The 16,191-nt window shown below is 42.1% G+C and overlaps 2 protein-coding genes across 3 annotated transcripts in view; one reads left to right on the top strand and one right to left on the bottom strand.

Moving 5' to 3' along the window:
* The window catches only part of LOC146425770 (chromobox protein homolog 5-like), a 411,406-nt gene that overhangs the window by 261,746 nt on the left and 133,469 nt on the right, over nucleotides 1–16,191 (bottom strand). The gene's annotated exons all lie outside the window — the stretch shown is intronic.
* On the top strand, nucleotides 4,256–14,320 carry HOXC4 (homeobox C4). 2 transcript variants are annotated; one of them, XM_085041317.1, is made up of 3 exons: nucleotides 4,256–4,798; nucleotides 12,185–12,500; nucleotides 14,192–14,320. In XM_085041317.1, the coding sequence occupies exons 1-3, from the start codon at nucleotides 4,339–4,341 to the stop codon at nucleotides 14,196–14,198; spliced, it is 783 nt and encodes a 260-aa protein (XP_084897443.1). In that variant the 5' UTR covers nucleotides 4,256–4,338; the 3' UTR covers nucleotides 14,199–14,320. The 2 variants fall into 2 exon arrangements, with proteins under 2 accessions (XP_084897443.1, XP_084897444.1); XM_085041318.1 differs by lacking the exon at nucleotides 14,192–14,320 and having other exon boundaries at nucleotides 12,185–12,518.

The raw sequence follows: 16,191 nt of genomic DNA on the forward strand, positions 1-16,191 counted from the left end.
AAACCACCCCAAACCATCCCAAAACACCCCAAACCATCTTAAACCGCCCAAACTCACCTCAAACCATCCCAAACCATCCCAAACCACCCCAAACCATCCTAAACTCATCCCACACTGCCCCAAAACATCCCAAACCCACCCCAAGCCATCTTAAACCACCCCAAACCATCCCAAAACACCCAAACTCACCTCAAACCATCCCAAGCCCATCCTAAATCACCCCAAACCACCCAAAACATCCCCAAACTCACCCCATAGCGCCCCAGACCATCCCAAACACACCCTAAACTGACCTCAAACCAACCAAACGCACCCCAAACCTAACCCAAACCAGCCCCAAACCATCCCAAACCACCCAAAACCACCCAAAGAATCCCAAACCATCCCAAGCCACCCAAACCATCCCCAAACCAACCCCATAGCACCCCAGACCTTCCCAAACCATCCTAAACCCAACCCCAAACCCACGCCATCCAAACCTGCACGAAACTATCCCAAACACACCCTAAACTGACCCCAAACCATCCCAACTCACCCCAAACCATCCCAAACCACCCAAAACCTCCCCCAACCCGACCCAAGCCATCCAAACCTGCACCAAACCATCCCAAACTATCCCAAACACATCCTAAACTGACCCCAAACCATCCCAAACCCAAACCAAACCAACCCCAAAACCGTCCCAAACCATCCCAAATGACCCCAAATCCAACCCAAGCCACCCAAACCAGCACCAAACCATCCCAAACACATCCTAAACTGACCCCAAACCATCCCAAACCAACCCCAAATCATCCCAAACTATCCCAAACCCACCCAAAACCCACCCTAAACCGACCCAAACCCACCCCAAGCCATCCCTAAACACCCTAAACGATCCCAAATCCATCTCATGGGTGCATTTTGGGGCATTTTGGGTTCTTTATTGGGGTCCTGAGCTGCCCTTTCGCCCCAAATCCCCTCCCACCCCAAATCCCCCCATCTGGGCACATTTTGGGGCATTTTGGGTTCTTTATTGGGGTCCTGAGCTGCCCTTTCACCCCAAATCATCCCAAACCCCAAATCCCCCCAGGCTGAGCACATTTTGGGGAGTTTTGGGTTCTTTATTGGGGTCCTGAGCTGCCCTTTTACCCCAAATCATCCCAAACCCCAAATCCCCCCAGGCTGAGCACATTTTGGGGCATTTTGGGTTCTTTATTGGGGTCCTGAGCTTCCCTTTTACCCCAAATCATCCCAAACCCCAAATTCCCCCAGGCTGAGCACATTTTGGGTTCTTTATTGGGGTCCTGAGCTTCCCTTTTACCCCAAATCATCCCAAACCCCAAATTCCCCCAGGCTGAGCACATTTTGGGGAGTTTTGGGTTCTTTATTGGGATCCTGAGCTGCCCTTCCACCCCAAATCATCCCAAACCCCAAATCCCCCCATCTGGGCACATTTTGGGTTCTTTATTGGGGTCCTGAGCTGCCCTTTCACCCCAAATCATCCCAGATCCCCCAATCTGGGTGCATTTTGGGGCATTTTGGGTTCTTTATTGGGGTCCTGAGCTGCCCTTTCACCCCAAATCATCCCAAATCATCCCAAATCATCCCAAATCATCCCAAACCCCAAATCCCCCCAGGCTGAGCACATTTTGGGGCGTTTTGGGTTCTTTATTGGGGTCCTGAGCTTCCCTTTCACCCCAAATCATCCCAAACCCCAAATTCCCCCATCTGGGTGCATTTTGGGGCGTTTTGGGTTCTTTATTGGGGTCCTGAGCTTCCCTTCCACCCCAAATCATCCCAAACCCCAAATCCCCTAATCTGGGCACATTTTGGGGAATTTTGGGTTCTTTATTGGGGTCCTGAGCTTCCCTTTTACCTTCCCTTTTACCTCAAATCATCCCAAACCCCAAATCCCCTAATCTGGGCACATTTTGGGGCATTTTGGGTTCTTTATTGGGGTCCTGAGCTTCCCTTTTACCCCAAATCATCCCAAACCCCAAATCCCCCCAGGCTGAGCACATTTTGGGGCATTTTGGGTTCTTTCTCCTCACCCTGGGCTCTCCTCTCACCCCAAATTTGGGGAATTGAACCATTTGGGTGAATTTGATGGATTTTTGGGGTTTTTGATCTCCCCATGGCCTCCATTCACGATTTGGGGGAACTTTATGGATTTTTGGGTTCTTTATCCTCAGCCTGGGTTCTCCCCTCACCCTAAATTTGGCAAATTGACTGATTTGGGTGAATTTTATGGATTTTTGGGTTCTTTATCCTCAGCCTGGGTTCTCCCCTCATCCTAAATTGGGGAAATCGAGAGATTTGGGTGAATTTTATGGATTTTTGGGTTCTTTTTCCTCAGCCTGGGTTCTCCCCTCTTCCAAATTGGGCAAATTGAGCCATTTGGGTGAATTTTATGGATTTTTTTGGTTCTTTTTCCTCACCCCAAATTGCCATTTGGATGAATTTTATGGATTTTTTTCAGTTCCTTCTCCTCCCCAAAACTCGTGATTTGGGTGAATTTGATGGATTTTTGGGTTCTTTTTCCTCACCCTGGGCTCTCCTCTCACCCAAACTGGGCAAATTGAACCATTTGGGTGAATTTTGCGGATTTTTCAGTTCCTTCTCTTCACCCCAGCTGGCAATTTGGGTGAATTTTATGGATTTTTCAGTTCCTTCTCCTCACCTCAACTCATGATTTGGATGAATTTGATGGATTTTCCGCTCCCTTCTCCTCAGCCTGGGTTCTCCCCTCACCCTAAATTTGGCAAATTGAACCATTTGGGTGAATTTGATGGATTTTTCAGTTTCTTCTCCTCACCTCAACTTGCAATTTGGATTAATTTTATGGATTTTTCAGTTCCTTCTCCTCAACCAAACTCAAGACTTGGATGAATTTTACGGATTTTCTGTTCCCTTCTCCTCACCCTGGGCTCTCCTCTCACCCTAACTCGCGATTTGGCTGAATTCCATGGATTTTTGAGTTCCTTCTCACCTCAACTGGCAATTTGGATAAACCTGACGGATTTTCCACTCCCTCCTCCTCACCCCAACTCACGATTTGGATGAATTCGATGGAATTTTGAGTTCCTCCTCCTCACCTCAACTCATGATTTGGATGAATCTGATGGATTTTTTCAGTTCCTTCTCCTCGACCAAACTCAAGATTTGGATGAATTTGATGGATTTTCTGCTCCCTTCTCCTCACCCTGGGTTCTCCCCTCACCCAAATTGGGCAAATTGAACCATTTGGATGAATTCTATGGATTTTTCAGTTCCTCCTCTTCACCCAAACTCGCGATTTGGATGAATTCGATGGATTTTTGAGCTCCTCCTCCTCACCCCAGCTCACAATTTGGATGAATTCTATGGATTTTTCAGTTCCTTCTCCTCACCTCAGCTCACAATTTGGGTGAATCCCATGGATTTTTGAGTTCCTTCTCGCCTCAACTGGCAATTTGGATAAATCTGACGGATTTTCCACTCCCTCCTCCTCACCCCAGCTCACAATTTGGACAAACCTGACGGATTTTCCACTCCCTCCTCCCCACCCAAACTCACGATTTGGATGAATTTTATGGATTTTTTACTTCCTTCTCCTCACCCTGGGTTCTCCCCTCTCCCCAAACTGGGCAAATTGAACCATTTGGATGAATTCGATGGATTTTTCAGTTCCTCCTCTTCACCCAAACTCGCGATTTGGATGAATTTTATGGATTTTTTTACTTCCTTCTCCTCACCCTGGGTTCTCCCCTCTCCCCAAATTGGGCAAATTGAACCATTTGGATGAATTTTACAGATTTTTGAGTTAATTCTCCTCACCTCGGCTCGTGATTTGGATGAATTCGATGGATTTTTGAGTTCCTTCTCGCCTCAACTGGCAATTTGGATGAATTCTATGGATTTTTCAGTTCCTTCTCCTCACCTCAGCTCGTGATTTGGCTGAATTCCATGGATTTTTTTAGTTCCTTCTCACCTCAACTGGCAATTTGGATGAATTCGATGGATTTTTGAGCTCCTCCTCCTCACCCCAGCTCACAATTTGGACAAACCTGACGGATTTTCCACTCCCTCCTCCCCACCCCAGGCGGTTTTTTTTTCCCCCCAAACCCCCCCGACCTCCTCCATCTCCCCTCCCCCCTCTCTCTCCCCTCCCCCCCCAGCCCTGCCCCTCCCCCCCCGCCCGTTTTGGGTGCATTTTGCGGCTCTTTGGGTTCCTTATCCGGGGCCTGACCACCTCCCCGCGATTGGCCGCGGCTGTCACATGGTGAAAGTAACTTTACGGGGTCGCCGCGAGTAGGAGGGCTTTATGGAGCAGAAAAACGACAAAGCGAGAAAAATTATTTCCCACTCCCGAAATTAATGATCATGAGCTCTTATTTGATGGACTCTAACTACATCGATCCGAAATTCCCTCCATGCGAGGAATATTCGCAAAATAATTACATCCCCGAGCACAGTCCGGATTATTACCGGGCCAGGGATTCGGGATTTGCTCCTCAACAGCAGCAGCAGCAGCAGCAGCAGCACATCCCGGAGCTCTTCCCGGTGCCTCGGGCGGCTTTCCCCGAGCGGCCCTACAGCTGCGGGGGGCTCCACAGGGCAGGAGGAGGAGGAGGAGGTGGAGGAGGAGGAGGAGGAGGAGGAGGAGGAGGAGGAGGAGGAGGAGGCAGGCAGCACCTGGCGGAGAAGGCGCAGCTCTGCGAGGCGCTGCCCTCGGCCGCGGGGCAGTGCGCGCAGCCCGAGCAGCCCGAGGCCGGAGCGGCGGCGCCCAAAGCGCCCGTAGTTTACCCCTGGATGAAAAAAATCCACGTCAGCACCGGTAGGAAAAGTTGGCTTTGGCGCCTCGTCCTCCTCCTCCTCCTCCTCCTCCTCCTCCGGGTCCCGGGTTGGTTTGCGCGCTGCTCTCTGTTTCATCTCCTCTCTTCACCCTGAAATTGTTTTTATTTTGTTCTATTCCTTTCCACCAGTTTCCTCCTCTTCTCCTCTTCCTCCTCCTCCTGGTCCCGGGTTGATTTGCGCGCTGCTCTCTGTTTCATCTCATCTCCTCTCCTCTCCTCGCTCTGAAATTGTTTTTATTTTATTCCTTTCCACCAGAGTTTCCTCCTCTTCCTCCTCCTCCTCCTCCTCCGGGTCCCGGGTTGATTCCACACTTGGCTCTCTGTTTCATCTCATCTCTCTGCTCACTCTGAAATGGTTTTTATTTTATTTTATTCTATTCCTTTCCACGAGAGTTTGCTCCTCTTCCTCCTCCTCCTCCTCCGGGTCCCGGGTTGGTTTGCGCGCTGCTCTCTGTTTCATCTCCTCTCTTCACCCTGAAATTGTTTTTATTTTGTTCTATTCCTTTCCACCAGAGTTTCCTCCTCTTCTCTTCTTCCTCCTCTTCCTCCTCTTCCTCCTCCTCCTTCGAGTCCCGGACCGATTCCACACTTGACTCTCTGTTTCATCTCTTCTCCTCTCTCTGCTCACTCTGAATTTCTTTTTATTTTGTTCTATTCCTTTCCACCAGAGCTTCCTCCTCTTCCTCCTCCTCCTCCTGGTCCCGGACCGATTGCCCACTTGGCTCTCTGTCTCATCTCTTCTCCTCTCTCTGCTCACTCTGAAATCGTTTTGATTCTATTCCTTTCCACCAGAGTTTCCTCCTTTTCCTCCTCTTCCTTCTCTTCTTTTCCTCCTCTTCCTCCTCTTCCTCCTGGTCCCGAGCCGATCTACACTTCACTCTCTGTCCCATCTCTTCGCCTCTCTTCACTCTGAAATTTTTATTTTATTCCTTTCCACCAGATCTTCCTCCTCTTCCTCCTCTTCCTCCTGGTCCCGAGCCGATCTACACTTCACTCTCTATCTCATCTCCTCTCCTCTCTCTCCTCACTCTGATTTTATAAAAATTGAGGTTTTTTTCCTTCCACCAGAGCAGAATTTCTTCTCCTCCTCCTCCTGGTCCCGGGCTGATTCCACATTTCTCTCATCTCTTTCCCTCTCTCTTCTCACTCTGAATTTTTAATATTTTTTAAAAAATTTTATTCTCTTCCACGAGATCTTCCTCCTCCTCCTCCTCCTCCTCCTGGGCTAATTCTACACCTCTCTGTCTCTCTCATCTCTTCCCCTCACTCTTCTTACTCTGATTTTTCCCTCTCTCTCCTCTCACTCTGAATTTTTTATATCATTTTATATAAAATTTCTTCACCTCCTCCCCGTCCCGGGCCGATTCTCTCTCTTCCCCTCACTCTGATTCTCTCCTCACTCTGAATTATTATTTTTTTGGGGAATTTGATTCCTTTCCTCCTCCTCCTCCTCATCCCGGGTCGATTCCACACTTGGCTCTCTCCCATCCTTTCCCCTCTCTCTCCTCACCTTGAATTTTTATTATTTTTAATTTTATTCCTTTCCCTCTCTTCCCCTCTCTCTGATTCTCTCCTCACCCTGAATTATTATTTTTAATTTTTATTCCTTTCCCTCTCTTCCCCTCTCTCTGATTCTCTCCTCACCCTGAATTATTATTTTTAATTTTTATTCCTTTCCAGGACATTTCCTCCTCCTCTTCCTCCTCACCCCGGGCTGATTTCCACTTTTCTCTCTCTTCCCCTCTCTCTGATTCTCTCCTCACCCTAAATTATTATTATTTTTAATTTTATTCCCTTCCCGGACATTTCCACCTCTCCATCCAACTCCACTTCTCACCTTTCCCTCTCTTTCCCTCACTCTGATTCTCTCCTCACCCTAAATTATTATTATTTCCAATTTTATCTCCTTCCCGGATATCCAACTCCACTTTCCACCTCTCTCTGGTTCTCTTCTCAACCTGAATTTCACCCAGAATTATTATTATTTTTAATTTTTCCCCTTTCCCGGACATCCTGCTCCCCTTCCCATTCCACTTTCCACCTCTCTCTGATTCTCTCTCTGATTCTCTCCCTAATTCTCTCTCTGATTCTCTCCTCACCCTGAATTTCACCCTAAATTATTGTTATTTTTAATTTTATTCCTTTCCCGGACATCTTCCACCTCCTCCCCGTCCCACTCCACTTTCCATCCTTCTAACTCTTCCCTCTCTCTTCCCCTTTCTCTGATTCTCTCCTCACTCTAAATTATTATTATTTCCAATTTGATTCTCTCCTCACTCTGAATTATTATTATTTTTAATTTTTTCCCTTCCAGGACATCCAACTCCCCTTCCCACTCCACTTTCCACTTCTCTCTGATTTTCACTCTGATTCTCTCTCTTCTCTCTCTGATTCTCTCCTCACCCTAAATTATTATTATTTCCAATTTTATCTCCTTCCCGGACATCCAAATCCACTTCCCACTTCTCTCTCTGATTCTCTCTCTGATTCTCTCCTCACCCTGAATTTCACCCTAAATTATTATTGTTTTTAACTTTTTCCCTTCCTGGCCATCCTGCTCTCCATCCCACTCCACTTTCCTCCCCTCTCTCTGATTCTCTCCCTGATTCTCTCCCTGATTCTCTCTCTGATTCTCTTCTCACCCTAAATTATTATAATTTTTAATTTTTCCCCTTTTTGACATCCAACTCCCCATCCCATCCCATCCCACTCCACTTTCCTCCCCTCTCTCTGATTCTCTCCTCACCCTAAATTATTATTATTTCCAATTTTATCTCCTTCCCGGACATCCAACTCCACTTCCCACTTCTCTCTCTGATTCTCTCTCTGATTCTCTCTCTGATTCTCTCTCTGATTCTCTCTCTGATTCTCTCCTCACCCTAAATTATTATTATTTTTAATTTTTCCCCTTTCCCGTTTCCATCCCATCCCATCCCATCCCATCCCATCCCGTTATCCCATCCCATCCCCTCACTCTGATTCTCTCCTCACCCTAAATCATTATTATTTTTAATTTTTCCCCTTCCCGGCCATCCAACTCCCCATCCCATCCCATCCCATCCCATCCCATCCCATCCGGTTATCCCATCCGGTTCTCCCGTTATCCCATTATCCCATTCTCCCATTATCCCGTTATCCCACCCGGTTCTCCCGTTCTCCCACCCCATCCCCTCTCTCTCCCTCTCCCTCTCCACCCTCTCTTTTTTCTCCAACTTTATTCCCCTCCGCCGAGCCGAGGAGCACAATTGAGCGCGATTTACGGCCGCCGCCGGGTAATTACATCCCCCATAAATTTTATGGCCTCTCTCCGGCGGCCAGCCGCGCCGAACGCTGCCCGTTATGGATGCTCCGAGCCCAACGCTCGCCGGGCATCAATAATTCACCTTTTTTTTGTTGCGGCCGGGGAAAGCCTCGAGCCGCGCGGAGTTTTTTATTGCCCATTGAGGCGATTCCCGCGCTTGTTTCCTGGTGGTTTTATGGGTTTGGGGATTTTTTTGGTGGTTTTTTCAGCTGTTTTTCTCTATCTGCTCTGTTCGGTTCTCCATCCGTCCAGCGCGCGTTTTTCTCCTGGGTTTGTATCTCTTTTTTTCCCCCTAAATTCTCTTTTTTCCCCTAAATTTGTTATTTTTCCTGCCCATTTAAGCGATTCCCGCGCTTGTTTCCTGCTGGTTTTATGGGTTTGGGGGGTTTTGTGGTGGTTTTTTTCCCGTTGATTTTCTGTTTCTGCTCTGCTCGGCTCTCTGTCCGTCTACTCTCGTTTTCCTGCTGGGTTTGTATCTCTTTCTTCCCCTAAATTCTCTTTTTTCCCCCCTAAATTTCTGATTTTTCCTGCCCATTTAGGGGATTCCCGCGCTTGTTTCCTGTTGGTTTTATGGGTTTGGGGGGTTTTTTTGGTGTTTTTTTCTGTTTCTCCTCCCGTAGTTTTTCCGTTTCTGCTCTGCTCTCCCTCCATCCACTCTCGTTTTCCTGCTGGGTTTGTATCTCTTTTTCCCCCTAAATTTGTGATTTTTCCTGCCCATTTAGGCGATTCCTGCGCTTGTTTCCTGCTGGTTTTATGGGTTTGGGGGGTTTTGTGGTGGTTTTTTCCCGTTGATTTTCTGTTTCTGCTCTGCTCGGCTCTCTGTCCGTCTGCTCTCGTTTTCCTGCTGGGTTTGTATCTCTTTCTTCCCCTAAATTCTCTTTTTTTCCCCTAAATTTGTTATTTTTCCTGCCCATTGAGGCGATTCCTCCGTTTGTTTCCTGGTGGGTTTTTTAGTTTTTGGTTTTTTTTTTGTGGTTTTTTCAGCTGTTTTTCTGTTTCTGCTCCACTCTGCTCTCCCTCCATCCCCTCTCGTTTTCCTCCTGGGTTTGTATCTCTTTTTTCCCCTAAATTCTCTTTTTACCCCCTAAATTTGTTATTTTTCCTGCCCATTGAGGCGATTCCCGCGCTTGTTTCCTGGTGGTTTTATGGGTTTGGGGGGTTTTGTGGTGGTTTTTTTAGCTGTTTTTCTCTATCTGCTCTGTTCCGTTCTCCATCCGTCCAGCGCGCGTTTTCCTCCTGGGTTTGTATCTCTTTCTTCCCCCTAAATTCTCGTTTTTTCCCCCTAAATTTGTGATTTTTCCTGCCCATTTAAGCGATTGCCGCGCTTGTTTCCTGGTGGTTTTATTTGGTTTGTTTTTGGGGTTTTTTTGTGTTGTTTTTTTCCCGTTGATTTTCTGTTTCTGCTCTGCTCGGCTCTCTGTCCGTCTGCTCTCGTTTTCCTCCTGGGTTTGTATCTCTTTTTTCCCCCTAAATTTGTTATTTTTCCTGCCCATTTAGGCGATTCCTGAGCTTGTTTCCTTGTGGTTTTTTAGGGGTTTTTTGGCGTTTTTTTCAGCTGTTTTTCTGTTTCTGCTCTGCTCTGCTCTCCATCCATCCGTGCTCATTTTCCTCCTGGGTTTTAATCTCTTTTTTCCCCTAAATTCTCTTTTTTCCCCCTAAATTTGTTATTTTTCCTGCCCATTGAGGCGATTCCCGCGCTTGTTTCCTATTGGGTTTTTTTGGGGTTTTTTTTCCGTTGATTTTCTGGTTCTCCCTCTGTCCTCGCGCGTTTTCCTGCTGATTTTCTCTCTTTTTTTCCCCTAAATTTGTTATTTTTCCTGTCCATTTAGGTGATTTTTCCGTTTGTTTCCTGGTGGTTTTGGGGTTTTTTTAATGTTTTTTTTCTGTTTCTCCTCCCGCAGTTTTTCTATTTCTGCTCTGCTCGTCTCTCCCTCCATCCACTCTCGTTTTCCTGTTGGGTTTTATCTCTTTTTCCCCCTAAATTCTCTTTTTTTCCCCTAAATTCTCTTTTTTCCCCCCTAAATTTGTTATTTTTCCCACCACGTTTCCCTTCGGTCGAGTCGCGTTCTCCTCTCCTTTCCTTCTTTCTTCTTTTGCTGCGATTTTTTCGATTTTTAAAAATTTTTTTTAATTTATTTTGGGGTTTTTTGTGGTCTTCTCCTGGCTATTCGATTTCTCGGTGAGTTTTTATTGTGGTTTTTTTTCTCGGTTTATTTGATTTTTTTTTCTCTGAGTGGCTCTTCGGTCTTTTCTTTTTTTTCTTTTTTCGTTTGAGAGTTTTATTTATTTTTTTAGTTTTTATTTATTTAATTTATTTCTTTATAAATTTTATTTATTTATTTATTTATTCGGCGTCGGGTTTTTTTTCTGTTGATCTGATTTTTTTCCTGATTTTAAAAAAAAAAATTATCTGATTTTTTTCTGCTTTGTTTTGTTTTTATTTTTGTTGTTTATCTGACTTTTTGGTGAGTTTTTTTTCCTCTCTGTCGATCTATTTAGCGGAGCTTGTTAATTAATGAATGAATTTATTTATTCCGCGTTTGGTTTTTTTTATTATTTTAAATTTTTTTTCGTGGGTTTATTTGTTCGTTTATTTATTTTTTCCCGGTGGTTTCGTTTGCTCGTTTATTTGGATTTTTTGGTGGTTATTTTTTTTGGTTTCTTTCGTTTGGTTTGGTTTGGTTTTTGTGGGTTTGTTTGTGGTTTTTGGATTTTTCTCTTTTTTTGTAGTTTTTTATTTTATTAGTTGGTTTTTTTTTTCCCCTCTGCGCTTTCGTGGTTTGTTTTTATTATTTTATTTTATTTTATTTATATTTTTTCCCTGTTTTTTTTTGCTCTTTTCCCCGCTCTGCTCTTTTAGTCTTTTTAAAAATTCAGATTATTTCTCCTTTTTTTTTTTCACCTTCCTTTTTTTTTTCCCATTTTCTTTGGTTTTCTTTAGTTTTCTTCGGTTTTCGTTTTATTTTTCTTTCCGGGGATATTTTTTGAGGGTTTTTTGTGGTTTTCTTAGTGGTTTTTGTGGATTTTTTGTGGATTTTTTCGCTTGGTTATCTGCGAGTTTTTGTAGGATTTTTTGTGTGGTTCTTTTTTTGTTTTTTAGGGTGTTTTTCTACTTTTTGGATTATTTTTTTGTGTGTGATTTTTGTCTGGTTGGTTGTCTTTTGTTGGTTTTTTGGGTTTTTTTGAGTGGTTTTTTGGTGGGGTTTTTTTTGGGTGCTTTTTGTATTTTTGGGATCTTTTCGTTTGCTTCTGTGTAGTTTATTGGTGTTTTTTGTGTGCTTTTTCTGTGTATTTTGTGTGTATTTTTTGGCCTTTTTGGTGTGTTTTTGTCATTTTTTTCTCCGTTTTTTTTCTATTTTTTTTTGTGTTTTCTGTGTGTTTCTTAATCCGTTTTTGGCTGGTTTTTGTCTGTTTTTTAGCGTTTTTTTCTCCGTTTTTTTCCAGTTTTTTGCTGTGTGTTTCCTGTGTGTTTTTCAATGCTTTTCTGTCTGTTTTTTCCCTTTTTTTTTTTGTATTTTCTGTGTCTTTTCTCTGTGTTTCTCAAAGCATTTCTTGGCGCTTTTCCTCTGTTTTTAGTCCTTTCTTCTCTCTTCCGGTTTTTTTTTGAATTTTCTGCGTGTTTTTAATGCATTTTTTCGCGTTTTTTCTCTGCTTTTTACCATTTTTTCTCTGTTTTTCCTGGTTTTTTTTGTGTATTTTTCAATACGTTTTTCAGCTTTTTTTCCCTGTTTTTAATCATTTTTCTCTTTTTTTCCCGCTTTTTTTGTATCTTTTTAAATCCGTTTTTCGCCTTTTTTCGGCGTTTTTTCGCGGTTTTTTCGGCGTTTTTTCGGCGTTTTTTCACGTTTTTTCACGTTTTTTCGCGTTTTTTCGCGTTTTTTCGGGCGTTTTTCAGCGTTTTTTCGCGTTTTTTCGTTTTTCTCTCCTTTCCCCTCCCACCCTTCCTTTTTTTTTCCATCCCTCCCTCTTCCCCCCTTTTCCCCCTCCCTCCCCACACCACTTCCTCGCGTCTCCCCATCCCTCCCGCCCCGTTCTCCTCTCTCTCTCTCCTCTCTTCTCCCCGCAGTCAACCCCAATTTCTCGGGCGGAGAACCCAAACGCTCCCGCACCGCCTACACCCGCCAGCAAGTCCTGGAGCTGGAGAAAGAATTCCACTTCAACCGCTACCTGACGAGGAGGAGGAGGATCGAGATCGCTCACTCGCTCTGCCTGTCCGAGCGGCAGATCAAGATTTGGTTCCAAAATCGCCGCATGAAGTGGAAAAAGGACCACAGACTGCCCAACACCAAAACCCGCGCGGCTCCCGCGGCTCCCGGCGGAACCTCCGCGGCTTCGGCCACCGAGGAGCCTCCGCAGCCCGCCGCGGCCGAGGACATCACCAGGTTGTAGAGCCCCCCGAAAAAAAAAACCCCGAAATCCACCCAAAAAAACCCCAAAACCCCAAAAATTTACCCCAAAAACGACCCAAAAAACCCCCAAAACGACCCAAAAAATCCCCGAAATCGACCCCAAAAATCATCTCCTGCCCGGGACTGACTCTGGGCTGTTTATAGAAATTAATATATAAATCTCTATATTCACGGGTTTTCGGTTTTCTGGTGCTTTCATCCGTGTGAGGATAATTCTGATTATTATTATTATTATTATTTTATTATTGTTGTGACCCCGCGGCCGAGGACATCACCAGGTTGTAGAGCCCCCCGAAAAAAAACCCCCCGAATTGACCCAAAAAACCCCGAAATCTACCCAAAAAACCCCAAAATCTACCCAAAAAACCCTAAAAAATCCCCGAAATTCACCCGAAAACCCCAAAAATTCACCCCAAAAACGACCCAAAAAACCCCAAATCCACCCCAAAAATCATCTCCTGCCCGGGACTGACTCTGGGCTGTTTATAGAAATTAATATATAAATCTCTATATTCGCGGGTTTTTGGTTTTCTGGTGCTTTCATCCGTGTAAGGATAAGAATAATAGTAATTATTATTATTATTGTTATTATTATTATTATTATTAAGTTGTGTCCCCCGCGGCCGAGGACATCACGAGGTTGTAGAGCCCCCCGAAAAAAAAACCCCCGAATTGACCCAAAAATCCCGAAATCCACCCAAAAAAACCCCAAAACCCCAAAAATTTACCCCAAAAACGACCCAAAAAATCCCTGAAATCCACCCAAAAACCCCCAAATCCACCCCAAAAATCATCTGCTGCCAGGGACTGACTCTGGGCTGTTTATAGAAATTAATATATAAATCTCTATATACACATTTTTTGGTATTTCTGGTGCTTTCATCCGTGTAAGGATAATAATAATATTTATTATTATTATTATTATTATTATTATTATTATTATTATTATTATTATTTTATTAAGTCGTGTCCCCCGCGGCCGAGGACATCACCAGGTCGTAGAGCCCAAAAAACCCCCAAATCCACCCAAAAAACCCCAAAAAATCCCAAAATCGACCCAAAAAACCCCAAAAAAACCCCGAAATTCACCCAAAAAACCCCGAAATCGACCCCAAAATTTCACCCCAAAAATCATCTCCTTCCAGGGACTCTGGGCTGTTTATAGAAATAAATATATAAATCTCTATATTTTGGATTTTTTTTGGTTTTTTCTGCTGCTTTCATCCAGTTAAGGATTATTATTATTATTATTATTATTATTATTATTATTATTAATTTATTACTATTATTATTTTATTATTTTATTATTATTTTATCATTAATTTGTGCTCCCAGCGCCCCAGGACATCACCAGGTTGTAGATCCCAAAAAAACCCCAAAAACCCCAAAATCCACCCCAAAAACCCCCAAAAAAACCCCAAAAAAACCCAAAAAACCCCAAATTCACCCCAAAAATCATCTCCTTCCAGTGACTCTGGGCTGTTTATAGAAATTAATATATAAATCTCTATATTTTGGATTTTTTTTGGTTTTTTCCGCTGCTTTCACGCAGTTAAGGATTATTATTATTATTATTATTATTATTATTATTAATTTATTACTATTATTATTTTATTATTATTTTATCATTAATTTGTGCTCCCAGCGCCCCAGGACATCACCAGGTTGTAGACCCCAAAAAACCCCAAAAAACCCCAAAAAACCTCAAAAACCCCCAAATCCACCCCAAAAATCCCAAAAATTCACCCCAAAAAAACCCCAAAAAACCCCCAAAAAACCCCCAAAAAACCCAAAAATCATCTCCTTCCAGGTACTCTGAGCTATTTATAGAAATTAATATATAAATCTCTATATTTTGGATTTTTTTTTGGTTTTTTCTGCTGCTTTCACCCAGTTAAGGACTATTATTATTATTATTATTATTTTATTATTATTTTATTATTATTTTATTATTATTTTATTATTATTTTATCATTAGTTTGTGCTCCCAGCGCCCCGGGACATCACCAGGTTGTAGATCCCCAAAAACCCCAAAAAACCTCAAAAACCCCCAAATCCACCCCGAAAATCCCAAAAATTCACCCCAAAAAACCCCAAAAAACCCCAAAAACCCCCAAATTTACCCCAAAACCCCCCAAATTCACCCAAAAAACCACAAATTCACCCCAAAAAACCCCAAAAAACCCCAAAAACCCCCAAATCCACCCCAAAAATCCCAAAAATTCACCCCAAAAAACCCCAAAAAAACCCCAAAAAACCCCAAAAACCCCAAAAAAACCCCAAAAAACCCCAAATTCACCCCAAAAATCATCTCCTTCCAGTGACTCTGAGCTATTTCTAGAAATTAATATATAAATCTCTATATTTTGATTTTTTCGTCCTCGTGGGGATAAGAAAAATTCTCATTATTATTATTATTTATTATTATTATTAATTATTAATAATTATTATTATTAATTATTATTAATAACACTATTTAATGACCATGAAATTATTCTTTCCTCCTCTGTAAATAACCCAAATCTCCCCCAAAAACCCCTTTTTTTCTGGTGCTTTAATCAGAATAATTCTCAATATTCTTATTATTTATTATTTATTATTTATTATTTATGATTTATTAACTCTTTATTGACCTTGTAATTATTAAATTCTTCTTTTTCTCCTCTGTAAATAACCAAAATCTCCCCCAAAAAAAAATTTTTCTCTTTTTCGATGCATGTCGGAGGTCGCATGAGGTCAGCTGGTGAAATTTACAGAAAAAATGTGATTTTTTGGGTTAAATTTACAGAAAAAATGTGATTTTTTTGGGTTAAACTTGACGGAAAAAATGTGATTTTTTTGGGTTAAACTTGCCGGAAAAATTGTCTTTTTTTTTGGTTAAACTTACAGAAAAAAATGTGATTTTTTTGGTTAAACTTGACGGAAAAAATGTGATTTTTTTGGGTTAAATTAGCCGAAAAAATGTGATTTTTTGGGTTAAATTTAAAGAAAAAATGTGATTTTTTGGGTTAAACTTAAAGAAAAAAATGTGATTTTTTTGGGTTAAACTTGCCGGAAAAATTGTCTTTTTTTTTGGGTTAAATTCACCGAAAAAATGTGATTTTTTGGGTTAAACTTAAAGAAAAAAATGTGATTTTTTTGGGTTAAACTTACAGAAAAAATGTGATTTTTTGGGTTAAATTTACAGAAAAAATGTGATTTTTTTGGGTTAAATTTAAAGAAAAAATGTGATTTTTTGGGTTAAACTTGACAGAAAAAATGTGATTTTTTGGGTTAAACTTACAGAAAAAATGTGATTTTTTTTGGGTTAAACTTACAGAAAAAAATGTGATTTTTTGGGTTAAACTTGACGGAAAAATTGTCTTTTTTTTGGGTTAAATTCGCCGAAAAAATGTGATTTTTTGGGTTAAACTTACAGAAAAATGTGATTTTTTGGGTTAAATTTACAGAAAAATGTGATTTTTTGGGTTAAACTTAGAGAAAAAATGTGATTTTTTTTTTGGTTAAACTTACAGAAAAAAATGTGATTTTTTGGGTTAAATTTACAGAAAAAATGTGATTTTTTTGGGTTAAATTTAAAGAAAAATTGTGATTTTTTTGGGTTAAACTTGCCGGAAAAATTGTCTTTTTTTTTGGGTTAAATTCGCCGAAAAAATGTGATTTT

The sequence above is a fragment of the Lichenostomus cassidix genome, chromosome 29 (assembly GCF_008360975.1).
Source record: "Lichenostomus cassidix isolate B80296 chromosome 29, HeHo_3.0, whole genome shotgun sequence".
NCBI lineage: Eukaryota > Metazoa > Chordata > Aves > Passeriformes > Meliphagidae > Lichenostomus > Lichenostomus cassidix.